Source organism: Phoxinus phoxinus (genome assembly GCF_949152265.1).
Source record: "Phoxinus phoxinus genome assembly, chromosome: 13".
Classification (NCBI taxonomy): Eukaryota; Metazoa; Chordata; class Actinopteri; order Cypriniformes; family Leuciscidae; genus Phoxinus; species Phoxinus phoxinus.
Genome location: NC_136888.1, coordinates 7,892,206 through 7,917,212, shown reverse-complemented (window position 1 = coordinate 7,917,212; position 25,007 = coordinate 7,892,206). Strand labels below are relative to the sequence as shown.

The following is a 25,007-nucleotide window of genomic DNA, read 5'->3' as shown; positions in this document are numbered from 1 at the left end:
GATCACGTGATGCACTGAGCGCTCTAATCCCACCGTTATCGTACGCTCCAGGGAGCAGCCAAGACTGATCACATCGGTGTGATCGTACGTGCGAAAGGGTTAAAACGAAAAAATATTTTTTCCATTTTCCTATTTTTGAAAAAGCTCCAGGGAGCCACTAGGGCGGCGCTTAAGAGCCGCATGCGGCTCTAGAGCCGCGGGTTGCCGACCCCTGAGTTAGTGTATGGACTACGTGTGGCTGAGCAGTGTAGCGAATGATAATCATAATATTCTATCTAGTATTAATATACAAAAAAGGAAATCAGCTCTCAGATGCGATCCGACTCTCATCGTTCACTTAAAAGAGTCGGCTCTATGAGAGAAAGTTTAATTTCCCACAAGGGTAAACGCAATAACACACATTTGCAATGAATGGGTTAATAAATGGATCATGAATGTGTGTTCTCACCGTAATTTTCCGGGGAAGGTCAGGTTTCTTGATTTTTAAATACAGAAGACCTGATACTGTCATCCCATAGAAGATCCAGGCAGTAAAGCTAGAAAACAAATGGAAAAATGTCAGAGAAACATTTTTGGCCAAATTTTGCTAGAAAGAAATTCTGATTACCATGGCCCAAAATAAAAATTCTCCAATAAACTTCAGAAAATGCTTAAGTGCATGTGATCAGGAGCGTGTGATCACTGGTGTGGTGAACAGCACATTCCAGGGCACAGTTTACGGCCAGGCCCCTCTCTGTCCATAACAGTGGACAAAAATTAGCTACATTTTGATTGGATCTTGGTGGACTAATAGAAAGAAACTGTCCAATGCCATCAGATAAAAATACGAGGACAAAATTACCCATTGACAAAATCGGTCCACAGGATTATCCGGAGGCCCATAGGACCTGTTTGAGAAGACAGCGGAGGCATGTGGGTAGGCTCATGTCCAATGGCCAGTGCTCCTGATCCCACTGCTGCCCGGTGAAGGCACCGGTAACAGCCCAACAGTTGCATGTGGAGAACCTCCTGGCAAATGACGACCTCTAGCAGGCCATTCTGCTACGGGTCGGCCTCTCCTCCGAACAACATCGACAGCGCTTCAGGTAATGGGAGCTGAAGAATGACGGTCGGCTCGTCGTGATGGCCCAACAGCTTCGGGACCCTTGCCGCAAGTGGCTGCTGATCTGGAGCAGTTCATCGCTCTGCTGCCACGCAGGACTGCTGAGTGGGTCCAGTGCCATCGCCCGGCGTCGCTGAATCTGGCCATCCAGCTGGCAGAGTACTAGTACTAGGTCACGGAGCAACGCGCCCCCTTGACAGCCACCGTGGGGAAAAGAGGCAGCTTAACCTCACAATATTCCCTGGGTTCCAGAACTGGAACGCGAGGGGGCATGTCGAAGAGTGCCAGCGCATCCGTGTTTCCTTCATCCCTCCCCTCTCTGTCAGTCGCTTGGCCAACTTTCTGCCACTGGGGAGACGGGGAGGCCTGGGTCGGTCTGCTGGAGAAGAGAGGACCCGGGTCTTTTGTAGGACAGGTTTCCAGTTATGGAGGTGAGCACATTGATCTGCATCCCAGATTCCCCATGGGCTGCCGCTGATCAAGCCGGGCAGTACCTAATACCTCTTAGTATTAACCCTCTGGGGGCGGCAAACGCGCGGGCACGTTTTGCTGTTTTTTTTTACATAGCAGCAACATAGACTTAAAATACTCCGTCATTTATGGTCATACAGACTTAAGAAATATGAAAAAAGAATCTGTGAGATGTCTACTTTTGTATGTGTCCACTTACAATCAAAACAAAACGGTGTGCTTTTGTAAAATAAAGAAAGAAAAAAACGGTGTGCTTTCTGCCTCTCCGTCTCGTGAACTTTTTTTTCTTGAGCACGTCTCTAAACATAAACAAAACTCAGCGAATACTTGTCACACATTTATGAGCTATATATCTTTATAAACATTTAAGTGTGTACTTTTAAATGACCTGATTAAAAAAGAAAACGTACTCGGTTACTAACGTAACCTCGGTTCCCTTCCGTTGTCACTTCGAGTTACGTCGAATGACGACGAATGGGGTTCGCTTAGAAGCCTATCCTCTTCGAATATTAATAAAACGAGCCAATGGCAAGCAAATGCCATGGGTCTGCTGAATTTGCATAGCGTAACTCCGCCCCACTGTGTGGGTATATAAGGAAGTGAGCCGGCAACATGCAGATATGTTTTCGCTTTCGGAGCCAAGAGCATTCTTCACTCCACAAGCCATTCTGAGATCATCTCTCTTCACTCTTCGAGACGAGCTACTCTTCAGAAGTGTTGGTGTGACGGCGAATTCCAGCGAGCTTCATATTGCCTGCCGATCTGCGCAGTGGTCTGCCAGTCGTGTGTCTCTCCCTGGGCGCTTCAACACTGCTGTTTGAGTTTTATCTCTCTAAAAGAGCTGCACGCGGCGCGTCTTTTTAAAGACGGTTCGCCCGTGTGTTTCTGGGTGCGATACACAGATTAAATCAGCTGATGGGCATGGACGCTGTCTGATGTGTTTGGGCAAACGCACAGACAGCGTTCGTGGATGCGTCATGTTCTCATTGCGGGGACATGACCATCGCAATGTAACGATCGAGACTCGATGACCTCCTCGAGAGAGAGTCCCCTCATCCACACCCCGATCTATTCTCTCCGCAAGAGGGAATACTTCGGCTGGTGGCCAGGGTGATCAGAGGCTGCTGTGTGGAACCAACCCGACGATCTATCCTCGGTCCACACACTCCTCTTCACATTGCAACCCGTGTGGTATCCGGATGAGATCGCTGACCAGTCCCGGCCAGAGGTCGCGGGCTGGTCCAGCATTTCATTCGATGCCCCGGCAGATGAAATCTTGTCTATCGCCGCATCACAAGGTGGGCGTGAGTACGCTGGAGAAGACTCGGCTGTGCTGCCTCCTCCGGGTGTGCCAGCATTGCCCGAGTCTGAACCAGAACTCTGCCATGCTTCCCCGGGCAGTCGCGAGCATTTGGGCTTGTGTGGAACCCTCCGCCATGTCCCAAGTGCTTAAAGCTGATGATCGGTTTTTGGGGACGCACCGGCACACGTCGGCCCGCCCCCAATTCCTTTCTTCCTGGACGTGCATGAAGAGGTCATGAGATTACTCAGCGGCCTCTTCCGCCTTCTCTGCCCTCGATGAGGTCGCGGCCAGTGGGTACACTGGGGTTCCCCCTATGGAGTGTTCTGTGGCAACACAACTGTGTCCCCACAGCGCCTCCACTGGCGTGGCGGCCCTAAGCACCCACCCACCCCAAAGCATGTAGGTTTTTGTCTACTCCGGTGGCAGAGATCTATAGAGCTGCGGGGCTGGCTGCCACCTCACTGCATGCTATGCCCATCCTTCAGGTCTACCAGGCCAGGGGTGCTCATTGCTAATGCACGAGGTTAGGGCTGGTACAGGGCTCTTGCAAGAGCTGCGTGCCGCCACCGACCTCGCTCTACGGGCGACGAAGGTGACCACACGCTCCCTGGGTCAGGTGATGTCCACATATGTGGTCCAGAGACAAAAACTGGCTTAGTCTGGTTGATATGGGCGAGGCTGAGCGAAGCCGCTTCCTCAACTCCCCATATCCCAGACTGGCCTCCGCGGCGGCGCAGTCGAGGACTCTGCCCAGAGTTCTCGGCTGCCCAGAGCGGACTGAGGCTCTGATCCCGCGGCCAGCTGCTCAGCCGCCGGCTCAGCTGCCTCATTCCGCTCGCCGCCGAGGGCGCCCTCCTGCGACACTCCCTGCCGGCCCTAGCAGCACCCTTCACCCAGGCCGTGCCGTGGAGGTAGTCGCAGGAAGGCGCCCCAGCCCGTACCAGCCCCGCAGCAATGCGGTGCTCCCGTTACGGGCAGCTCAGAGATGGGTTGCAGTTCTTTCTAGGAGTTGGTTGCAGGGCCACTCCTTCCCCCGGTGGAGGGCCGGGGGAAAACCTCTTTTTCCAAAGAACTGTCTCTCCCATCTCTGAGCACACAGAGTTCTCGGACGACAGTGCGCGCCACCCTCGGGTCCCGCCACTCTCGCCCTCCTCTGTCACAGAGTTCTCGGATGACAGTGCGCACGCTCACGGGCCTCGCCACTCTCGTCCCCCTCTGTCGCCAGACCCCTGCCAGAGCACGCCCCTGTGGAACGCTGGTCCTTCCCTGGCCTCCTCTGGCAGGACGCGGCTAATGACCGTGCCCCCACACCGGGCCGCTATGCCACCCACGTCTGGGCCGGTCATTCCGCTTCGCTGCACCCCCGGGGGGACGTCTGTCGTTCGCATGACCCCGCTGGCACAGTCCGTGGGAGCCTGGTTAGAGCTTCCCCCCTGTCCCGCTGGCTTGCGCGAACCATCAGGCTCGGCTATGCGATTCAGTTCGCACGGTCTCCTCCCCGCTTCCGGGGAGTCCGCTTCACTATGGTCGGTGGCTATGCCCCTGTCATGAGAGCGGAGGTCGCCACCCTGCTGGCAAAGGGTGCGATCGAGACTGTCCCTCCAGCCGCAATGAGGTCCGGCTTCTACAGCCCCTACTTCATTGTCCCCAGGAAATCCGGTGGGTTACGGCCAATCCTGGATCTGCGCGTCTTGAACCGTTCCCTTCACAGGCTTCCGTTCAAGAGGCTCATGGCCTAGCGCATTTTCGAATGTGTGCAGCCACAGGATTGGTTTGCAGCGATCGACCTGAAGGACGCCTACTTCATGTCTCCATTTTTTCTCGACACAGACCGTTCTTGCGGGTTGCTTTCGAGGGGCAGGCATTCCAGTACGCTGTTCTCCCATTCGGGTTGGCCCTGTCTCCTCGCGTCTTCACGAAGGTCGTCGAGGCAGCCCTTGTGCCGCTACGGCAGCACGGGGTTCGCATCCTGAATTATCCCGATGACTGGCTAATCCTAGCTCACTCTCGGACCAGGGTTGCAAACACAGGGACCTAGTGCTCCGGCACCTAGCCCGTCTGGGCCTTCGGGTCAACTGGGAGAAGAGCAAACTTTGCCCCGTGCAGAGGATCTCTTTTCTCGGTAGGAAATTCGACTCGGTCGCCATGTGCGCGCAGCTTACGAGCGAGCGCGCGCAGTCACTGCCGACTTGCCTGAGACAATTTGAGGGCAAGAGTGCGGTTCCACTGAAACTTTTTCAGAGGCTCCTGGGGCATATGGCATCTGCAGCCGCGGCAACGCCGCTCGGATTGCTTCATATGAGACCGCTTCAGCACTGGCTTTGCGATTGAGTCCCGAGGTGGGCATGGCGTCAGGGCACGTTCCGAGTACCAGTTACTCCGACCTGCCATCAGACCTTCTCCCCGTGGACGAATCTCAGCTTTCTCGGGCCGGAGTGCCCTTAGAACGAGTTTCCAGGCATGTTGTTGTCTCAACGGATGCCTCCTCCACGGGCTGGGCCGCCATGTGCAATGGACATGCTGCCGTGGGCTCCTGGACAGGTCCCCACCGCCTATGGCATGTCAATTGCCTCGAGTTGCTGGCAGTACGTCTCGCTCTGCACCGCTTCCGGGCGCTGCTCAAGAACCAGCACGTACTAGTCCCATCAGACAATACCGCGACAGTAGCGTACATCAACCGACAAGGTGGTCTACGCTCCCGCCGTATGTCGCAACTCGCCCGCCACCTCCTCATATGGAGTCAGAAGCATCTGAGGTCGCTTCGAGCCATTATATTCCGGGAGACCTGAACTGTGCAGCCGACGAGCTCTCACGGCTTCAGCCTCTTCCGAGAGAATGGAGACTCCATCCCCAGGCGGTCCAGCTGATTGGGATCAGTTCGGGGACGCACAGGTAGACCTGTTTGCCTCCCACGACTCGTCCCACTGCGCCCAGTTTTACTCCCTGACCGAGGGCACGCTCGGCACGGACGCTCTGGTGCACAGCTGGCCCCGGGGCCTCCGCAAGTATGCGTTCCCCCAGTGAGCCTTCTTGCACAGACCTGTGCAAGATCAGGGAGGACGAGGAGCAGGTCATATTGGTTGCGCCGCACTGGCCCACCCGAACCTGGTTCTCCGAACTTGTACTCCTCGCGACAGCACCTCCCTGGCCAATTCCTCTGAGGAAGGACCTCCTTTCTCAGGGACGGGGCACCCCTTGGCACCCTCGTCTCGATCTTTGGAACCTCCACGTGTGGCTCCTGGACGGGACGAGGCAGGTTTGAGTACCCTACCACCAGCGGTGGTGGCTACCATCACTTCCGCTAGAGCGTCGTCCACTAAGACAAGACATGCCTACGCGTTGAAGTGGAACCTCTTCGTCTTTGGTGCTCTTCTCACTCAGAAGACCCCAGATCATGCCCGATCAGTGTCGTGCTTTCCTTCCTGCTGGGTTGGAGCGAAGGCTGTCTCCCTCCACCCTGAAAGTATATGTTGCCGCTATCGCCGCACATCACGATGCAGTTGATGGTAAGTCCGTGGGAAAGCACGACCTGGTCATCAGGTTCCTGAGAGGAGCGAGGAGACTACAGCCTCCTCGCCCTCCTCTCGTTCCCTCTTGGGACCTCTCGGTGGTACTAAATGCCCTGCAGAGTGCTCCCTTTGAGCCTTTGCAATCAGTGGAGCTTAAGTTCCTGTCAATTAAGACAGCGCTCCTGGTTGCTTTGGCCTCCATCAAGAGGGTAGGGGACCTGCACGCATTTTCTGTAGACGAAGCGTGCCTGGAATTCGGGCCGGCCTTTTCTCACGTGATCCTGAGACCCCGGCCTGGATATGTGCCCAAGGTTCCCACCACTCCCTTCCGGGACCAGGTGGTGAACCTGCAAGCGCTGCCCCTGGAGGAGGCAGACCCAGCCTTGGCATTGCTCTGTTCAGTACGCGCCCTCCGTGCTTACGTAGACAGAACGCAGTGTTTCAGGACCTCAGACCAGCTCTTTGTCTGTTATGGTGGGAAGCTGAAGGGAAAGGCTCTCTCCAAGCAAAGGTTGTCTCACTGGATAGTGGACGCCATTGCTTGGCTTACCAGCAGCAAGGTCGACCGTGCCCCCTTGGTGTGACGGCCCACTCCACCCGGAGTGTGGCCTCCTCTTGGGCTCTAGCGCATGGCGCCTCGCTAACAGACATCTGCAGAGCTGCAGGCTGGGCGACACCCAACACATTCGCCAGATTCTATAATCTCCGAGTGGAGCCAGTGTCCTCCTGTGTACTCGCTTCAACCAGCCGGTGCTAGGACCCGCTCAGGTGTCTTCGCTTGCTCGCCATTCCACTCCACGGACTGGATACGTGCGATATTCCTCAGGTGAGCCTGATAAGCCCTGAGTTCCTCCAGCGCTGTTGACGTCAACGCCAGAGTTATGCCTCCGGCAGCTTTCGCGTTGGCTAGGTGCCTCCATGTGCATGGTTCCCCCGCTGGGCGACCCCCACGTGTGTATTCCACTGTAAGCCTCTCTCGAGCATGTGTCTTTCCCTTGGCAAGCCAGTCTGCCACCCCTGGGGTTGAAATACTCCACCCTACGGGCTGGACACCCCAGTGTTTCCGTATGCACCCCCCTCCGGGTCATATGTTATTCTTAAGTCCCCCCTTCGGGCGGGCACTGATTGCATATTCCACTGAGATATGCTCCCAGTGTACCTTGGTATTCCTGTGTTAAGTGGAGTCCTTCGTCCGTGCTAGCACGACAGGGAGCTCAGTCTTACGCAGGGCACTGGAAGACAGCCGAGGTGGCGTGATTGGACTGGTAACCCCATTCGTCGTCATTCGACGTAACTCGAAGTGACAACGAAAGGGAACGTCTCGGTTACGGATGTAACCCTCGTTCCCTGAGTAGGGAACGGAGACGTTACGTCTTCCTGCCACTTCCGCTGTACCGCTGGAACAGCCTGAGTTCAGCTTGGCTCCTTCAGCGAAGAAACATATCTGCATGTTGCCGGCTCACTTCCTTATATACCCACACAGTGGGGCGGAGTTACGCTATGCAAATTCAGCAGACCCATGGCATTTGCTTGCCATTGGCTCGTTTTATTAATATTCGAAGAGGATAGGCTTCTAAGCGAACCCCATTCGTCGTCATTCGACGTAACGTCTCCGTTCCCTACTCAGGGAACGAGGGTTACATCCGTAACCGAGACGTTCTCTCTAGGAGAGGGAACGAGTACTGCGTCGAAGCGACGCTACGGGAAAGATATTCTTTTTCGAGATTGAAGCCAAAAATTAATCCTTAATTTTGCAAATATGTAAAACGCTTTTCTGTAGCATACAACCTAAGGCGGAGCGAATCGCGCGCCCATTGGCTGCTTAGCCAGAAAAGCCCAGCCTATGCAAGGCCAGTGACGCCAACCAATGAGGACGCTCCGCGCCCTCTGCGTCACCTCCCGCCGAAACGGGCGTGGTCTAGGCCTATAAATATGAGCATAGCTGTCTCCACTCTGATTTTCGTCACTTGAAGCGACACAGCGTGGGCACGCTAGGCCTGAGACGCAGTACTCGTTCCCTCTCCTAGAGAGAACCGAGGTTACGTTAGTAACCGAGTACGTTCTCTTACGTAGAGTTCTCTCCTACTGCGTCGAAGCGACGCTACGGGAACCCTTGTAACACGCCGTGCGTGCTCTTGGACCGACACAGACACCCGAGGGCGCGCGCGCTGGTATACAAGCGCCTACACCAAGAATGTATAGGGAGAGCGGCTAAATAGCATCATCCCTTTATAATAATAATGCCTCATAAGGGCATAAAAAACATATATATGAATATTAGATATATATGTGAGGGGTAATAGCATGCTCATGGGACACATTGTCAGTGAGTGATGCTTAAACATAAGAGTGACCTGGGCCGCAGCGCGGGGCAGGAACACTATATATAGTCTTTCTAGACCGAGAGCAGTTTAGCCTGCAGCGCAGGAACCTCTAGGTTATAGAACCTTATAAATGTAGACGGGGAGGCCCAGCCTGCCGCCATACAGATATCTTGTAGTGAGATTCCGCTATACCAAGCCCACGAAGAGGCCACGCCTCTCGTAGAATGTGCTCTAATGCCCAGGGGGCATTCCAAACCTCTAGATGCGTAGGCTAGCGCAATGGCGTCCACTACCCATCGAGATAGACTCTGTTTCGTCGCAGCTCGCCCTTTAGAGCGCCCACTAAACGAAACAAAGAGCTGCTCCGACTGCCGAAAAACGGCGGAGCGGGACACATAAGCTCTTAATGCCCTAACCGGGCAAAGGGAGCTATTTCCGTCCTCAGAGGCCGGCTGAGCCGACAGGGAGATGACCTGAGCCCTGAACGGAGTGTTGAGGGACTTAGGTACGTACCCATGCTTCGGTTTCAGTACAACTACAGAGTCGTTGGGCCCGAACTCCATGCAAGAAGCTTTAACTGAGAGCGCTTGCAAATCCCCAACACGCTTCACTGAAGCGAGAGCCAAAAGAAACACGGTCTTAAGAGACAGGTGCTTCATGTCAACTGAGTGAATAGGCTCGAAAGGGGCCCCTTTCATAGCGTTCAACACCGTAGAAAGGTCCCAAACGGGGACTGAAGGAGGCCTCGGAGGATTCAACCTCCTGGCTCCTCTATGGAAACGGACCACCAGGTCGTTTCTGCCCAGTGAATGGCCAAGCGTTGGATTAACGAACGCTGATATGGCTGCCACATAGACTTTGAGCGTGGATGGGGTTCTTCCCTTATCCAATAGCTCCTGCAGGAAGGAGAAGATCTCCGTTTCCCCGCACTGGAGTGGTGACAGACCTTGGTCTGAACACCAACCAGAAAACACCGACCATTTGGACGCGTAGAGCCGTCTAGTAGACGGGGCTCTAGCCTGCTCGATCGTGTCTAACACTCCTCTAGGGAGGTAAGCGGGTACCCATTTATGGCCCACACATGTAGGGACCATAGATCCGGGCGAGGATGCAAAATCGAGCCCATGGCCTGCGAGAGGAGGTCCCTTCTCACTGGGATCGGCCACGGGGCAGTACTCTTCAGCTGCATCAAAACTGGGAACCAAGGTTGATTCGTCCAGTATGGTGCGACAAGAAGCACTGAGCATCCGCTTTTCCTGATCCGCTCCAGCACTTGAGGCAGGAGTGAGACAGGGGGAAAAGCATAGAGCGGACGGCGAGGCCAGACACTGGCCAGCGCGTTCACGCTCTTTGAAAAGAATTCCGGGCAGTGAGCGTTTTCCTGGTTTGCAAACAGGTCTATTTCCGCTCTGCCGAACCTTTCCCACAACAGACTCACTGTCTGTGTGTGTAGAGACCACTCTCCCGTCGGGACGTTGTCCCGTGAGAGTCTGTCTGGTCCTACGTTCAGGTGACCTGGCACATGTATTGCTCTCAGCGAGCGCAGGTTGTGCTGGGCCCACACCAGTATGCGTTCCGTCAACCTGAAGAGGTTTCTGGATCCCACGCCACCCTGGCGGTTTATATAGGCCACTACCGACGTGTTGTCCGAACGGACCAGGACGTGGTGTCCCTTTATCCGAGGACGAAAACGCCTCAGCGCTAAGTCCACTGCCATCATTTCTAGGCAGTTTATGTGCGGTAGTTCGACTCGTTCCGCCCACTGGCCAAAGAACGGTCTGCCTTCGAGCAGTGCTCCCCAGCCTGAGGTGGACGCGTCCGTGGACACCACCTTCAGGCTCGAGGAAGTCCCCAGGCTTACACCTGAGCGGTACCAGTCTGACGCTCTCCATGGTGTCAGGGCTGAAATGCATTCCTGATCGACCTTGAGGCGATAACGACCGTAAACCCATGCTCGGCGCGGTACGCGCGCTCTCAGCCAGAACTGCAGTGGACGCATGCGCAGCAGGCCCAACTGCAGAGCTGCCGAGGCTGAAGCCATGAGGCCCAGCATTTTTTTAAACTTCTTTAGCGGCATTACATGACCGCTGCGGAAGGATTTCGCCATCAGCAGGGTGTTTTGCCTGCGCCGTGATGACAGCCGCGCTGTCATAGACAGCGAGTTCAGTTCCAGTCCCAAAAAGGAGATCCCTTGACTGGGAAACAGTGAACTTTTCTCCCAATTGACTCTCAGACCTAAGTGCTCGAGGTGATCGAGTATTAGGGTCTTGTGGCGAATGAGTTCTGAAGGCGATTGAGCTAGAATCAGCCAATCGTCCAAATAATTCAGAATTCGGATGCCTCGGAGTCTCAGGGGTGCCAGCGCCGCGTCCATGCACACTGTAAATGTACGAGGTGCTAGGAACAGGCCGAATGGCAGGACTGTGTACTGATATGCCCGGCCCTCGAAGGCGAATCTCAAAAATCGCCTGTGACGTGACGCAATTTGTATGTGAAAATACGCGTCTTTCAGATCTATTGCCATAAACCAGCGAATCTGCGCGAGGATTTTTCTGGTCGTGAGCATTCTGAACTTTCGCTTTGTTAGCGCTTTGTTCAGATGCCTCAGATCTAAAATGGGTCTGAGACCCCCGTCTTTTTTCGGTACCAGGAAATATCTGCTGTACAGACCCCCTTCGCTCTGAGCTTGAGATAAAGGCTCTATGGCCCCTTTGCTCAATAGCTTCGCTATTTCGGCTCGAAGTAGATGTGCTACTTCTGTTTTTACCGTGGTTTCGACTCTCGCCGTGTAACGGGGAGGGCGTCGATAAAACTGTAGCGAATAGCCTCTTTTTATAGTCTCTAGCACCCATTCTGAGACCCCGGGAAGTCTTTCCCATGCATCTGCACGCGTGCCTAGGGGTTGAATGTAATCTGGGCCCTGGTCGCGAAATGGCGGCGACACGAGAGCAACCGTGTGCTGTAACATGGACGCCGTGGCGTCTGAGGCGGGGGGCATGTTTAACACAGTATGCATCCCGCGCGCGCTCTGCTCTCTGAGTTGAGAGAGAGCGCGCGGGACGAGTCCCGTAGGGCTCGTTATATTTGTGAGTAAATGTGGGCGCGGGGTGGCGGGCACATTTATAACACCGGGAATACTGTGTTTGTGAACTGACTGATCGTTCGTTGGTTTCGTTTTTACAGAAACCGCGGAGCGTGCAGTGTGTAGTGGTTGTGGGCACTGGACAGTGGGCACGCTCACTACATGTAAAGCACAATCGGCATGAGCCGATTTTATGTGTGCAAACCCTGTGTTGTACGGGGCTGTGCTTGTGTGAATGAATGGGCACTGGGTGGGCATTGCATTTACACACATTACACCATCGGCCGTGGCCGGAACACCAGAAATTAAACTCTTTTTTAGATTTATCTGGGTCGCCGTGAAAACGGCGTTTGTGTGCAGGCAAACGGGCTTTACGGCCGGTTTGTTGGCTGCTAAATACGCTGGTACAAACACGGAACTTAGGGCTGTACAAGCGGGAATCTTGGGTGGAAGTCCGGCTGCAGCGGGACTCGAACACCGTCTTTTTCCTAGCAAGGCTAGGATGGCGCCGAGGCCTCGGGCTTGAGTGTGATCTTAGGCCGAGGACCTCGTGGCGGCGGGCGGCTTCCAGCGGAGCGAGACCGTGGTCTCTCTCGGGCCTGTTGCTGCTGGGTTGGCGCGGCTGGCGCGGGGCGCTGCTGAGTTCGAACAGACGGCTGTTTAGGGCGGCCTGTTGCGGAACTGGAGCGCTTTGGTAGGAAATGTTTCATTGCCTGCGATGTTTTCTGCACCTCGGCGAATCGGTCCGCGAAGTCTTTGACGGACGATCCGAAGAGGCCAGTCGCTGAAACGGGTGCGTCGAGGAACGCAGAGCGCTCTGACTCCGCCATTTCAGATAGCGTCAACCACAAATGTCTCTCAGAAACAGTTGCTGAGGCCATAATCCTACCAATGGCGTGTGCGGCGGACTTAGTAGCACGAAGAGCGAGGTCTGTGGCGCTACGCAAGTCCGGCACGTTGATCGCGCCCGGGCCTTCCTCGTCTAGCTTGCGGAGGAGGTTAGCCTGGTGGATTTGAAGCACCGCCATGGTGTGCAGCGCCGATGCAGCTTGTCCGGCGGCGGAATACACGCGGCCGTTCAAAGCTGACGACGTGCGGCAGGCTTTGGATGGTAGGACTCCCTTAGCCCGTCGTCCAGCAGAGGGCCGGCAAAAGTGAGTCGCTACGGCCTCCTCGACCGGAGGGAGAGCATGGTAGCCTCTGTCTCGAGCACCGTCCACAACGGAGAATGCTGGCGAGGCAGAAGTACGTACTCTGGCTGAAAAAGGCGCCTTCCATGATTTCGCCACCTCTTCATGAAGCTCAGGAAGAAACGGGGCGTGCCTGGAGGGGGGCGAAGCGCGGTCTCCAGAAAGGAAGCATCCATCCAGCCGGTTGAAGGCAGGCTCCTCGGGCGTCGACCAATCGAGGCCGAGGCTCGACACGGCCTGCGCGAGCAGACGCATTAGCTCTGCTTCGATGCTTTTCTTCCCTCCTCGACGTTCCGGGACAGCGGGGGAGGGGAGATCCACGGAGCTCGCCCATCCCTCGCTTTCCGAAGCGAGAAGCGAACAGCAGTCGTCATCCCCCTCAGATGCGGCTAGCTGGTCGTCGTCCATGACAGACAAGGCGGCGGGCTGCGGCCTTTGTCCGTCGGAGAGCGACTCCAACGAAGCGGAGAGAGGAGCTAGCGGCGGCGGCAGCGGCGGCGAGCTCCTCGTGGAGGGGGGTTCCGGGACCCGCTGAGCGCGGCGCTTTTTACGGCGCGGCGCTACAGGGGGTGGAGGAGCAGCTTCCGTGAAAGATGCCAGGCGAGTCCGCAGAGTCGCGATTGGCATCATGTCACAGTGATGGCAGCCGCCATCACCGAGAGCGATAGCTGCATGTTCCTCGCCCAAGCAGGAAACACACAGCATGTGGTGGTCCCCGTCGATGAGCGTGGCTCGGCAGGAGCCGCAGGAATCACGAGGCATCTTTAAAAAGACACTCGTTGCTCTTTTGTGAGAAAAAATGTGTGACGCGGCGGCGAACACACACACAAAACACACACAAGGATAAAGAAAGGATATTCCACGCCGGAGAAGCGCAGCAGGGAACGGCGGCTGAAGGCGGCGAAGACCAGCGGCTTCAGATAAGGGCTCGTCCTGCTGAGGTGCTTGTATCAGGCGGCTGTGGTGGCTCGAATCCGGTCCTACGATGCGTGTAGCTTCGTGAAGAATAGAAAATCAGAGTGGAGACAGCTATGCTCATATTTAGAGGCCTAGACCACGCCCGTTTCGGCGGGAGTTGACGCAGAGGGCGCGGAGCGTCCTCATTGGTTGGCGTCACTGGCCTCGCATAGGCTGTGCTTTTCTGGCTAAGCAGCCAATGGGCGCGCGATTCGCTCCGCCTTAGGTTGTATGCTACAGAAAAGCGTTTTACATATTTACAAAATTAAGGATTAATTTTTGGCTTCAATCTCGAAAAAGAATATCTTTCCCGTAGCGTCGCTTCGACGCAGTAGGAGAGAACTCTACGTAAGAGAACAAATATTCTCTGTTTAAGTCACTTGTATAAAACCAACAAGATATCCAGTTTCTCAAACCCTTGCTTATTAGTTTTAATGTGACCACACCCACACGCGCAAAAGATATAGACATGCAAATCGCGCTCATTACCTCAAAAACAAAGCACCTAACTCCATCAGTCCTCTACTGTTTGTCGAGTTTGGAAGACGCGCGCGAGATTATTGGATTTACATCCGAAGAAGAATGCGATTTGAAGACAAAGATTTTAAGATAAGAAATAATTCTGAATTATATTAGTTAGTTTTATTGTTGCATAAACTTCACATTCAGCGTCTCCATCGCTTCAGTAAATGTTCTCTGCACGCACAGTGAGTTTGAGTCAGTCGCGATGTCTGCTTGAAAAGCAAAACGCATGTTTTTACTCCAATCTCAATTCATAACGTCATAAAAATTGTAAACATTTAAAGTAACATATGATAATCAATTATATTTTTACTCTAGTGTAGTGTTACTGAAGTGTTTAACGATTTATAGGCTGCCTAGCTGCTATAGGCTTGTTATTATTATTGTATGCAGTACTGCACGTATATGCCTACAAGGCACAACAAGGTGTTCATTACATATATTTTTTTTGGTAACACTTTAAAATACGGATCCTTCGTTAATGAATAACTACACAGGAACAAATGAGTAACACAATGTTAACAATCTAGTAACTACAGTTAACTAACAAGTAACTCTGATTAACGAATTAGTAATTAATAGCACACAGATTTAAGTGGTAGTTCACTATTAACTAATCAATAACTACCATTTTTTTAATACTTCCCAGAGAACTAATTTTTTACAGATTTAAGTGGTAGTTCACTAATAACTAATCAATAACTACTATTTTTCAATACTTCCCAGAGAAATAATGAAAAAAATTCACAATTCATGCAAAACTTAATAACTAATGCAGGAAAAATTACTAGCACTAGATTAACATTACTGCTAGATAATGTACACTAATTATAAATATGTAATAGCGTAGCAGACTTATGATTTGGAAAGCTGTCAATAATTAGCCTATGCACTGCTGTCTTTTAGAGAACTATTCATAAACTAAAAAATTTTTAAGAATTGTTTTTATAAATGCACTTGTCTGGAACACTTACCCTGTGGCCGATTTTACGGCATTCCTCTGGACTGGCTTTGAATAACTAGACTCATCATGGTGAGTACTGGAACATACTGAGTCATCAGCCATCCAAAAAACAGTTATTTTATTATTTAACCTACCTCTCAAAAGTGCAGGAAGTATGGCAGGCGAACGCAGCGTTTCGTTCCCTCTCAGGGAACTAAGGTTACATACGTAACCAGAGACGTTCCCTATCAAGGGAACTCCCGCTGCGTTTACGCAATGGGAACCCCATACCCACTACGCCATAATGACAAGTGCCCGTTCTGTGTGAAGACCTTGCGCACACTAGAAGCAAGCAACCTAGCCCCAGGAGTGGAGAGGTCTAAGTCATAAAATTTGACAAATGTATGCGGCGAGGACCAGCCTGCCGCATCACAAATGTCGTGAAGGGAAACTCCCGAAATTAGAGCCATAGAGGCAGCCATACTCCTCGTAGAATGGGCCCGGACAGCCAAGGTGAAGGCTGTCCGGCCGCTTCATAAGCAAGTGAGATAGCATCAACTACTCACTTGCTCATTATCTGTTTAGATGCAGGGCAACCTAACTAGTTAACCCAAAGCAAACAAATAATTGCTCTTATATACGCCACAGGGCAGCTCTGTGGACATAAGCATCCAAAGCCCGGACAGGGCATAACAGATTAAGTTTTTCCAGATCTGGGGTATTAGGTGGAGGACAGAAGGCCGCAATTTTAGAAGGGACCTAGGAATACAACCCGGCCTGGGGTGAAGAAAGACTATCACCCTACCAGGTGCAAATCCAAGTATGTGCAGGCCTCAGCCTCATGTACCACGGAGAAAACGAAATTAAGGATCTCTCCTCAGAGATAACCCAGCAAAGAAACATTAATTGCAGAAATCAAGTATTGTACCATCAGGGCAGATAACAAGATTCAGAAGGTGTTCTCCGCACCAGGCAGAGAACAGTATCTATTTCAATGCATATTCAGTATTCTCGTGGAGGGAGCTCTAGACTGGAGTATGGTCTCCACGACCTTGGTCGAGAGACCTGAATCTATGAGCTGGGCCCCCTCAGAGGCCGAGCCCACAGTATCCATAACTCCGGAAGAGGGTGAAATATTGTGTCCCTGATTGGGACACTAAGTCCCTCCTGAACGGAATCTCCATGGGAGAGCCATCTAGAAGGGACAGTAGGTCTGAGAAACACTCTCGGGCCGGCCGGAATAGGGCTACTAATAATAGATGAGCCCCTACCCGGCAAACCCTCTCCGGAACTCCCGGGAGCAAAGATATCGGGAAATGCGTACAGGTGTAACCTCAACCACACCTAGTACATCGTATCCAGTCCAAGCGGAGCTGGATGCATCAGGGAGAACCACAAAGGGCAATGCGTAATATAAACGATGCAAAAAGGTAGACTGAGTTTACCGAAGTTCTCCCAAAGGAGCTCCACCACCTCGGGGTGAAGTGTCCATTCCCCGGGCCTCAGCCCCTGCCTCAACAGGATATCTGCTCTGATATACGAGACCATCAGTGTGTTGTCCGAAAGGACGGGCACATGGTGACCTCTCGGGTCTGACAGGAAGTATTGAGATAATCGGAATACCGCCATCACTTCTAGCCAATTATGTGCAAAAAGGAAGATAGTCCTGCCAAAGACCCTTCGCAGAGTGACCACTCATGATCACCCCCCACTTGTGAGGGAAGCATCTGTCGATAGCATTATGCATCGACAAGAAGCCCCCAACACTGGGCCTGGGCGAGGAACCAATGTTCTTTCACATGACCGAGGCACGTAGGCATAGCCGCGTGACCTTGATCATGTGAAAACGGATTTCCCCTCGGAGAAAACCCCTTGGTCCTGAGCCACCACTGCAGGGGTCTCATGTACAGAAGGCCAAAAGTAATTACGTTGGACGCAGCTGCCATGAGACCCAACAGTCTGAAACTGCTTCACAGTGAGTGACTGGCCTAGTTTTTCCCCATTTACGGCGAATCGTTATAGCACACCTAGAAAAGTGGTCCTCTGAGCTGGGAGGAGCACACTCTTCTTGGTGTTGAGTCGCAACCCCAACATCTTTAAATAAAACAGGACGACATCTTGATGCCGAACTGCCATATGCTCAGATTGAGCTAGGATCAACCAGTCGTCGATATAATATAATACGTGAATGCCCTGGAGTCTTAGAGGAGCCAGAGCTGCATCCACGCATATTGTAAAGATGCGGGGTGATAAACATAGGCCAAATGGAAGAACCCGATACTGGTATGCTTCGCCCCTGAAAGCAAACCTCAGGAACCTCCTGTGATGAGGATGGATAGATAAGTAAGCGTCCTTCAAGTCTATTGTGACAAACCGGTCCTTGGACTGAATCTGTGCACAATCATATTAGCGTAAGCATGCTTTGAACTTGAGATTCTGAAACCTGCTGTTTAATTGACGCAGATCTAGAATAGGACGCAACCCTTCATCCTCTTTCGGAACAATGAAGTAACGGCTGAAAAACCCTGACTGTCTGCTGGGAGGAGGAACCCCTTCTATAGCTCCTTTTGCAGAAGTGTCAGCACTTCCTGCTCCATAACCAGAGCCTGCTCGGGGTCCACCACTGTGGGGAGGACCCCTAGAAATCTGGGCAGACGAGAACCGAACTGAATTCTGAAACCCTTCTATAGTGTGCAGGACCCACTGAGAAATATCGGCAATCCCCGACGAGGAGGCTGAGATATAGAGTTTATATTCATTATATTCTCACTCTCAGAATCATTATATTCTCACTCTCATAATGTTGGCTGGCCAGTAAATATTTAACTTAGCAACAGCACTAGATAAAACCTCCCTTTATAAGCTCCTCTTTATTCAACAGAGTTATGAGCTAACTTAATTATTTATTATAGAAACTCATAAAGATCTGCCTTATTATATATATATATATATATATATATATATATATATATATATATATATATATATATTCTTTATTGTTTTGTTCTCTCTTTCTTAACAAAACATAAACGATACCTCGGAACTGGAAAATCGCAGCATAAGTGCGGTGCCTCATCGCGGGGAGGAGAAACGCAGCGCGTGCTTCTCCCGAGAAAAGCCACTGGATCTGGCAGATGAGAGCCGAGATAGGGCGCGCCCGTCTCAACCCCGCTGTCAGATCCGTTTACGAACCCCACGAAACGAGTCCCCGCCGCGCCTCGGCAACAGCGGGACCTGCGCCTCGGGGAACGCGAACCGAACCGTCATCCTCGAAGAACGGCCGGCGGGAGCAGAGCGTCCTCACGGACAGCTTCTAGCAATGCTCACAAGCAGTCCCCTCGAGAACTGACTGTTAACATGCTCCACTCCCAAACAAGCTGATGTGTGTGTCCCCGCTCGTAAAATAACGTGGGCAGGGAACAACACAACGCTTGTTTGCTCTTTTTTGCCATATTGCAACTTGTACTATGTTTCAGGAATGGCACAAAGGTGTGATCAGTGTGTTCAATAATGTGCTTTTTGTGTTTCTTTGGATTATGTTGTGTTGTAAATAAATCCCAAAAATCAAAAAGCCACTCTTTTTTAAATGCAGTCATTCTTTGTGCAAGGTTCCTCATAATGATATGGCCTGAGAGCTCCTAATAGGGCCATTATGGGAGGGTCTTTGTCTTTCTCAGGTGTGAAACACTTAATATGCATGGGTTGTTCACGCCTCCTCGCATACAGCTTTCTTACACAAAACATGTCTTACAAATTTTAAATCAATATATTGTTTTATATGAATAAGTATGCAGGATGATTTTCACATAGTTTTGAAGCAAATATTCTAGGCCACATGATACAATTTTCAAAAGTCTTGTGATGAAATAATTAGTATGGGTATTATGACATCATTATCTCAAAACATAATTATCTCAAAACTACAAACTTTTACATACATGCTCCTGATATTGTAGCAGAGTGTGTTCTGAATACAGTGTACTAAGACAATGAAAATGTCACAAGTAACAGAAATAAGCGCAAATGTCAGAGCATGTCAGAACACCTCCAGGACCCAGAAAACCCCTCAGACCCCAGAGGGTTAATGGGGGTACATATCAGGCTTTCGTGGATTCAGGCTGTAACCAAACCTCCATTCATCAATACCTGATGTAAAACAGGGCATTGGATATGAGCCGCAAGGTTAACCCTCTGGGGTCTAAGGTGTTTTTGGGGTCCTTGAGATGGTCTGACATGCCCTGACATTTGTGCTTTTTTCAGTTGCTTTTAAACATATTAATGGCAAAGGTGTAATTACACTCTATTTATTACAAGCAGGGCATAATATGTGTATGGACATAATATGTGAGCAACATGCATGTACATCTTTGTATTTTTGAGAGAATAATGTTTATGCATGGTTATTCAAAAAACAAAAAAATTAAAGTGTCTGAAATAACGCCACAAAACACACAGTAAATATGTGTTCACAATACTTTTGAGTAATGGATGTTGTCGCCTAGAGTTTTTCCTTCAAAATGATCTGAAAATCATCCTGCCTAATCATTGACATAAAACAATACATTGATTTAAATTTTGTAAAACACTTTTTGTTTGGAAAGGCAATATGCACAGGGGCGTGGATGAATAGTAAGTGGTTCACACCTGAGAAGCCAATGACCCGCATAATGAGCTTGCATAATGAGCCTTTCATTCAGGTGTGTCACACAAGAAAGAATGTGAGGACAAAATAAATAAATAAATATATATAATCCAAATATAAATTTAAGTCAAAAGCACATTTTTAGTACATAGTCATACCTGGAAACAAATCATGTTCAAATAGGCTATATGGGCCATTCTACAGAATTGGTTCAAAGTTAGATTTGGAAACTTTTATTTTTTCACAATTTTTTTTATACATGCAAATTGTATAATATCCAAGGTAAACATTTCTAGTAATTGTGCAGTTAATTCTCATACTGTATTTTCAGAAAGTTTTGGAATATATCCTCTGCCCAAATGTGTCACTAATAAAAAACAATAATAAATAATTTAATGAGAAGGCTTATATTGACCTATAAAGATCTACCTTGTAAATATATATTTTGCTATTTTATTAAAAAGTGTTCACATGTAAATCAACAACAATTACAATTTAACAATATTTCAAGTGTAATCTTTCTTTTTTTAAAGTATACATTTTATCATACATATTTAAAAGTTAAAGGATAATTCCGGTATTTAACACCTTGAGTCTATATTGTAGTTTGTTTTGGATGAACAAGAGTGGTGGACAACATTTTTTTGACAATGGTTCCTCTCTCGAGTTTTTGACTATAATAGAATTGGCCATGGACCCATTTAACATTGGAGTCAATGGTCATGTCCGGAAATGTAATTTTGTAAAATGTAACTCTGTGGGCGTGGTCACATTAAAAGATAATGAGCTATAATTAGCTGAAATGAGAACTCACTCTTTTTATATAGATTACATAAACAGAGAATATTTGTTTTAGTTTTGAATTAGATAATTTAAAAGTACACACTTAAATGATTATAAAGATATATTGCTCATGCCTGGGTGAATAGTATTCGCTGAGTTTTGTTTAAGTTTAGAGACGTGCTCCAGAAAAAAAGTTCACGGACAGACAGAAAGCACACCTGCAAGGACATTTCAATTGTTTATTAATAATCAAGTGTTTTCTGTCGGTGTCGTCTGCAAAGATGAAGTTGACGATGCTGACTCGTGATCTTCGCAGTAGTGAACGCGCCAGAGAGAAATTTGACCTAATGACCTAAGCCATATTCAATAAAGGCTCTTTAACTTAATCCTACTCCTCATTTGAAATTTGAGTGCCTGGGACCTGTTCTTTGTGTCTTTGGATTTTTTCCCTACCCCAAGAGCAACTATCACGGACTTTATTACTTCACCTGAGTGCAGTAATAAAGTGCTTAAAATGCAAATTGTCCCACAAAATTGGGAACATGCTACAGTTGTCTCTATGGCGAAATGAATGACCCAAAAGGTTTTAAATTATTTTAGAACAGTAGTCCTCACTTCTCTGGTAATTAAAACATTTGAGAAAATTGAGATATAGAGATATTGAAGCATGTAGAATATATGTTATACCCATTTAAGTTTGCATATAGGGGAAGGGGTTTTGAAGATGCCGTAACTACTCTTATGCAGTTTGCAAGTGATACAGTTATTGTGACCCTCCTAGCAAATGAGGAGACATCTCGCATGTGGTGGAGTATATAATTTTTTTTTGTTGTGCAAACTGTAGTCTAAATCTAAACATAGCAAAGACCAAAGTTATGATTATAGACTATATGAGTTATGACTAGAAAGTCTATTCCTATCTTAGAAAGTCCATTCCTATCTCCCTTACTGTCGTTCATGGAAAAGACACTGAGCTTGTTGATGAATATACTGTAGATTTCTGGGTACAGTGGTTAATAAATTAAACTTTGATGCACAAAGAGATTGTTGTCCTCCCATCAGGCCGCAGATACAGGGCAACTGGGGGGAGGACAAGGAGGTTTAGGAATTCATTCATACCAACTCCTATTTCTATGTTAAATCATCTGTATCCATGGGTAATATTGTGTAATGCAAAATCAGGCACTATACCTGAAGAAGTTGACTATGTCCTGGAAGTCTCCCGGAATGAGAACAATAAGAGAAATGATTGTGTTGAAAATGAGAGCTGGAGAGGGAGTACGCCTGTGCATGTGAGCCATGGCCAGGATGTCAGGCTGAAAGACAGGGAGCAATTTTGATAATACTGTTCAAGAACAGTGGTTAGTTTAAAGGGATAGTTCCCTCAAAGATTTAAATTCTGGCATTATTTACTCACCCTCAAGTTCTTCCAAAACTGTCAATTTCTTTCTTCTGCTGAACACAAAAGAAGATATTTTGAAGAATTTCAGTAACCAACCCCCATTGGGCCCCACATTGATGGGCCCCACTGACTTCCATAGTATTTTTTTCGCCATACTATGGAAGTCAACTGTTTGGTTACTGACATTCTTCAAAATGTCGTCTTTTGTGTTCAGCAGAATGAATAAATTCATACAGATATGGAACAACTTCAGGGTAAGTAAATTATGACAGAATTAAAAAATTTGTATGAACTATCCCTTTAATTTTTAGCATTTGTGGTGGTGCACAAGGCTCTTCAGATGCAATAACCCAAATTAATGTAAATATACAGTACACATATTTGATGTATTTATATATGATGAATACAAAATAAATACTTTCTTTTAACAGATAAAACTGGATCATCAGCAAAAGTGGGACCATAAATTCTATGCTTGGTCTGGCTAGAAACCATATAAAACCAGGGTGAAGGGTGACATTTTTTAGAAAAATACATACTTTTTCAAACCAATCATCATTTTAAAATAATAGAGGCATATATTTAAGATGTATTGATACATTTATGGGTACAAGCTCAAAAGGTCCTGGAGCCCAGTTGTGTTTGCACTGATTTTCTTCTTGTTTGTGTCAGGACTCAATAACGGTGACAAACGTGAAAAGTTTATTAGTAAACACAAAATAAATGCAAACATAAATGATTCTCAGTATGGTGGTTCCAGTGCACTCCGCATACATACAGAGGAGACCACAGAGAGGAAATTAGCACAGGATGACCACAGAAAGATGGGTCCCGAGTCCAGCAAGTGAGACAGTGCTGCTACAGACTCGTCGTCTTAGGTTCCTGAGCTCAAATAACAAGCAGGTTGTTTGAGCTTTGGGTTTCTAACCCCAGGATGCAGCGAGTGTACGGAACTCGATCGAATATTCCGCCACGCACCTGGCTTCCTGCTGCAACAGCGACCATGCCGTGCCGCCACTGTACCCAATGCTGAACGATCAAAGTCTTTACGAAACACCTGTGAGAAATTCTCATGCGATCTGCAGGAATCCTGCACATGGCTGTTCCCCACTTCCTTGCGAGCCCTGCAAGATGCATGATGACGAAAGCCACTCTAAACCTCTGTCAAAAAGCTCCCCACCTCCTTGCGAGCCCTGCAAGATGCATGATGGGTAAAGCCGCTCTAAACCTCTCTGTCAAAAAGCAGGAAGGTTGCAGTGAGAAAGTCAGTGAGCACTGTGAGAGAAATGAGCGACATGAATTGGGCTCACTGGAATGAGGAGCAGGTGGGTTTAGATGTCATGGCCTGATGAGAAGCTGTCCGTTCTTCCTGTTGCCATCCTAAAATAACTCCCTGTTGAGTAAAGGCTCGACGCAACTTAAGTTCATCCGCTGAGTCCATCGTGGTCAGTTGATTCTGTCAAGTAACTCAAATAAATGGAGGACTCAAAAGCAGTGACAAACGTGAAAAGTTTATGAGTAAACTTTGTAGCACAAAATAAATGCAAAAATAAATGATTCTCAGTATGGTGGTTCCCGTGCGCTCCACACACAGACAGAGACCACCGCGAGGAAATTAGAACAGGATGACCACAGGAAGACGGGCCCAGAGTCCAACAAGTGAGACAGTGCTGCTACAGACTCCTCGTCTTAGGTTCCTGAGCACAAATAACAAGCAGGTACTTACCTAAGTAACACACATAGTAAAGTAACACAATAGTGAAGTAACAGACTGTACTCACTCAATAGCTGGCTGTCTAAGTGGTGTCCGCAAAATAATATAGAATTCATAGACAATTGGAAAGGTTTTTGGGGCAGACCTGACCTGTATAAAAGAGATAGTATTCATCCCTCTTGGGATGGTGCTGCTCTTCTCTCTAGTAATATGGCATATAGTCTTAGAGCTCAAACATGAATTGGGGCCCAGGTCAGGAAGCAGACAGACTGGTTAAAACGACCGTCTGCTAGCTGTCTCACGTCACTGAGGTCAGATAAATCCCATCACATAGAGACTCTTTCACCTAGATATTATCATCATATAGAGACTGTGTCTGTTCCCCGAATAAGGACATACAAAAAACTCCTAAATTAATTTAAGGGTAAAAATTTAATTGATGTTCAACAAATAAAAAGGAGATATAATACGGATGAACAAATGATAAAGCTTGGGTTGCTGAATACTCTATCCCTTACTTCAAGCACGTATTGTTAATGATATGATTACAGATTATAACCTAGATGTACTGTGTTTGACAGAAACCTGGCTAAAACCAGACGAATACATTACTTTAAAGAGTCCACCCCGCAAGATTACTGTTATAAACATGAGCCTCGTCTGAAAGGCAAAGGGGGAGGTGTTGCTGTAATTTATAGTAATATCTTCAGAATTACTGAGTTTTTGAAGTGTTGGTGCTTAATGTAACACTATCTAGTGTAAATGATAAATCACGTTTGAAATTTGTGCTGGTACTGTATACAGGCCACCAGGGTAGGGTACAACACAGACTTTATCAAATAATTTGCTGATTTTCTATCAGAGTTGGTACTGGCTGCAGATAAAGTCCTAATTGTTGGTGATTTTATTATACATGTAGATAACGAAAAAGATGCATTGGGTTGGCATTTAAAGACATTCTGAACTATATTGGAGTTAGACAACACGTGTCAGGACCTACTCAGTCGTAATCATACTCTAATATTATATCATGGAATCAATGTTGATGCCGTTGAAATTCTAC

General features: G+C 48.9%; 1 protein-coding gene across 1 annotated transcript in view; it reads right to left on the bottom strand.

Annotated features, from left to right (window-relative positions):
• LOC307009508 (Y+L amino acid transporter 2-like) overlaps positions 1-23,235 on the bottom strand; it is a gene marked incomplete at its 5' end in the record, with an annotated part of 46,616 nt that extends 23,381 nt beyond the window's left edge. The window contains 3 exons of the mRNA XM_079633300.1: positions 449-536; positions 22,020-22,144; positions 23,209-23,235. Coding sequence (XP_079489426.1) covers positions 449-536; positions 22,020-22,144; positions 23,209-23,235 — 240 coding nt within the window. The remainder of the gene's footprint in view (positions 1-448; positions 537-22,019; positions 22,145-23,208) is intronic.
• Between the last annotated feature and the right edge of the window lie 1,772 nt (positions 23,236-25,007).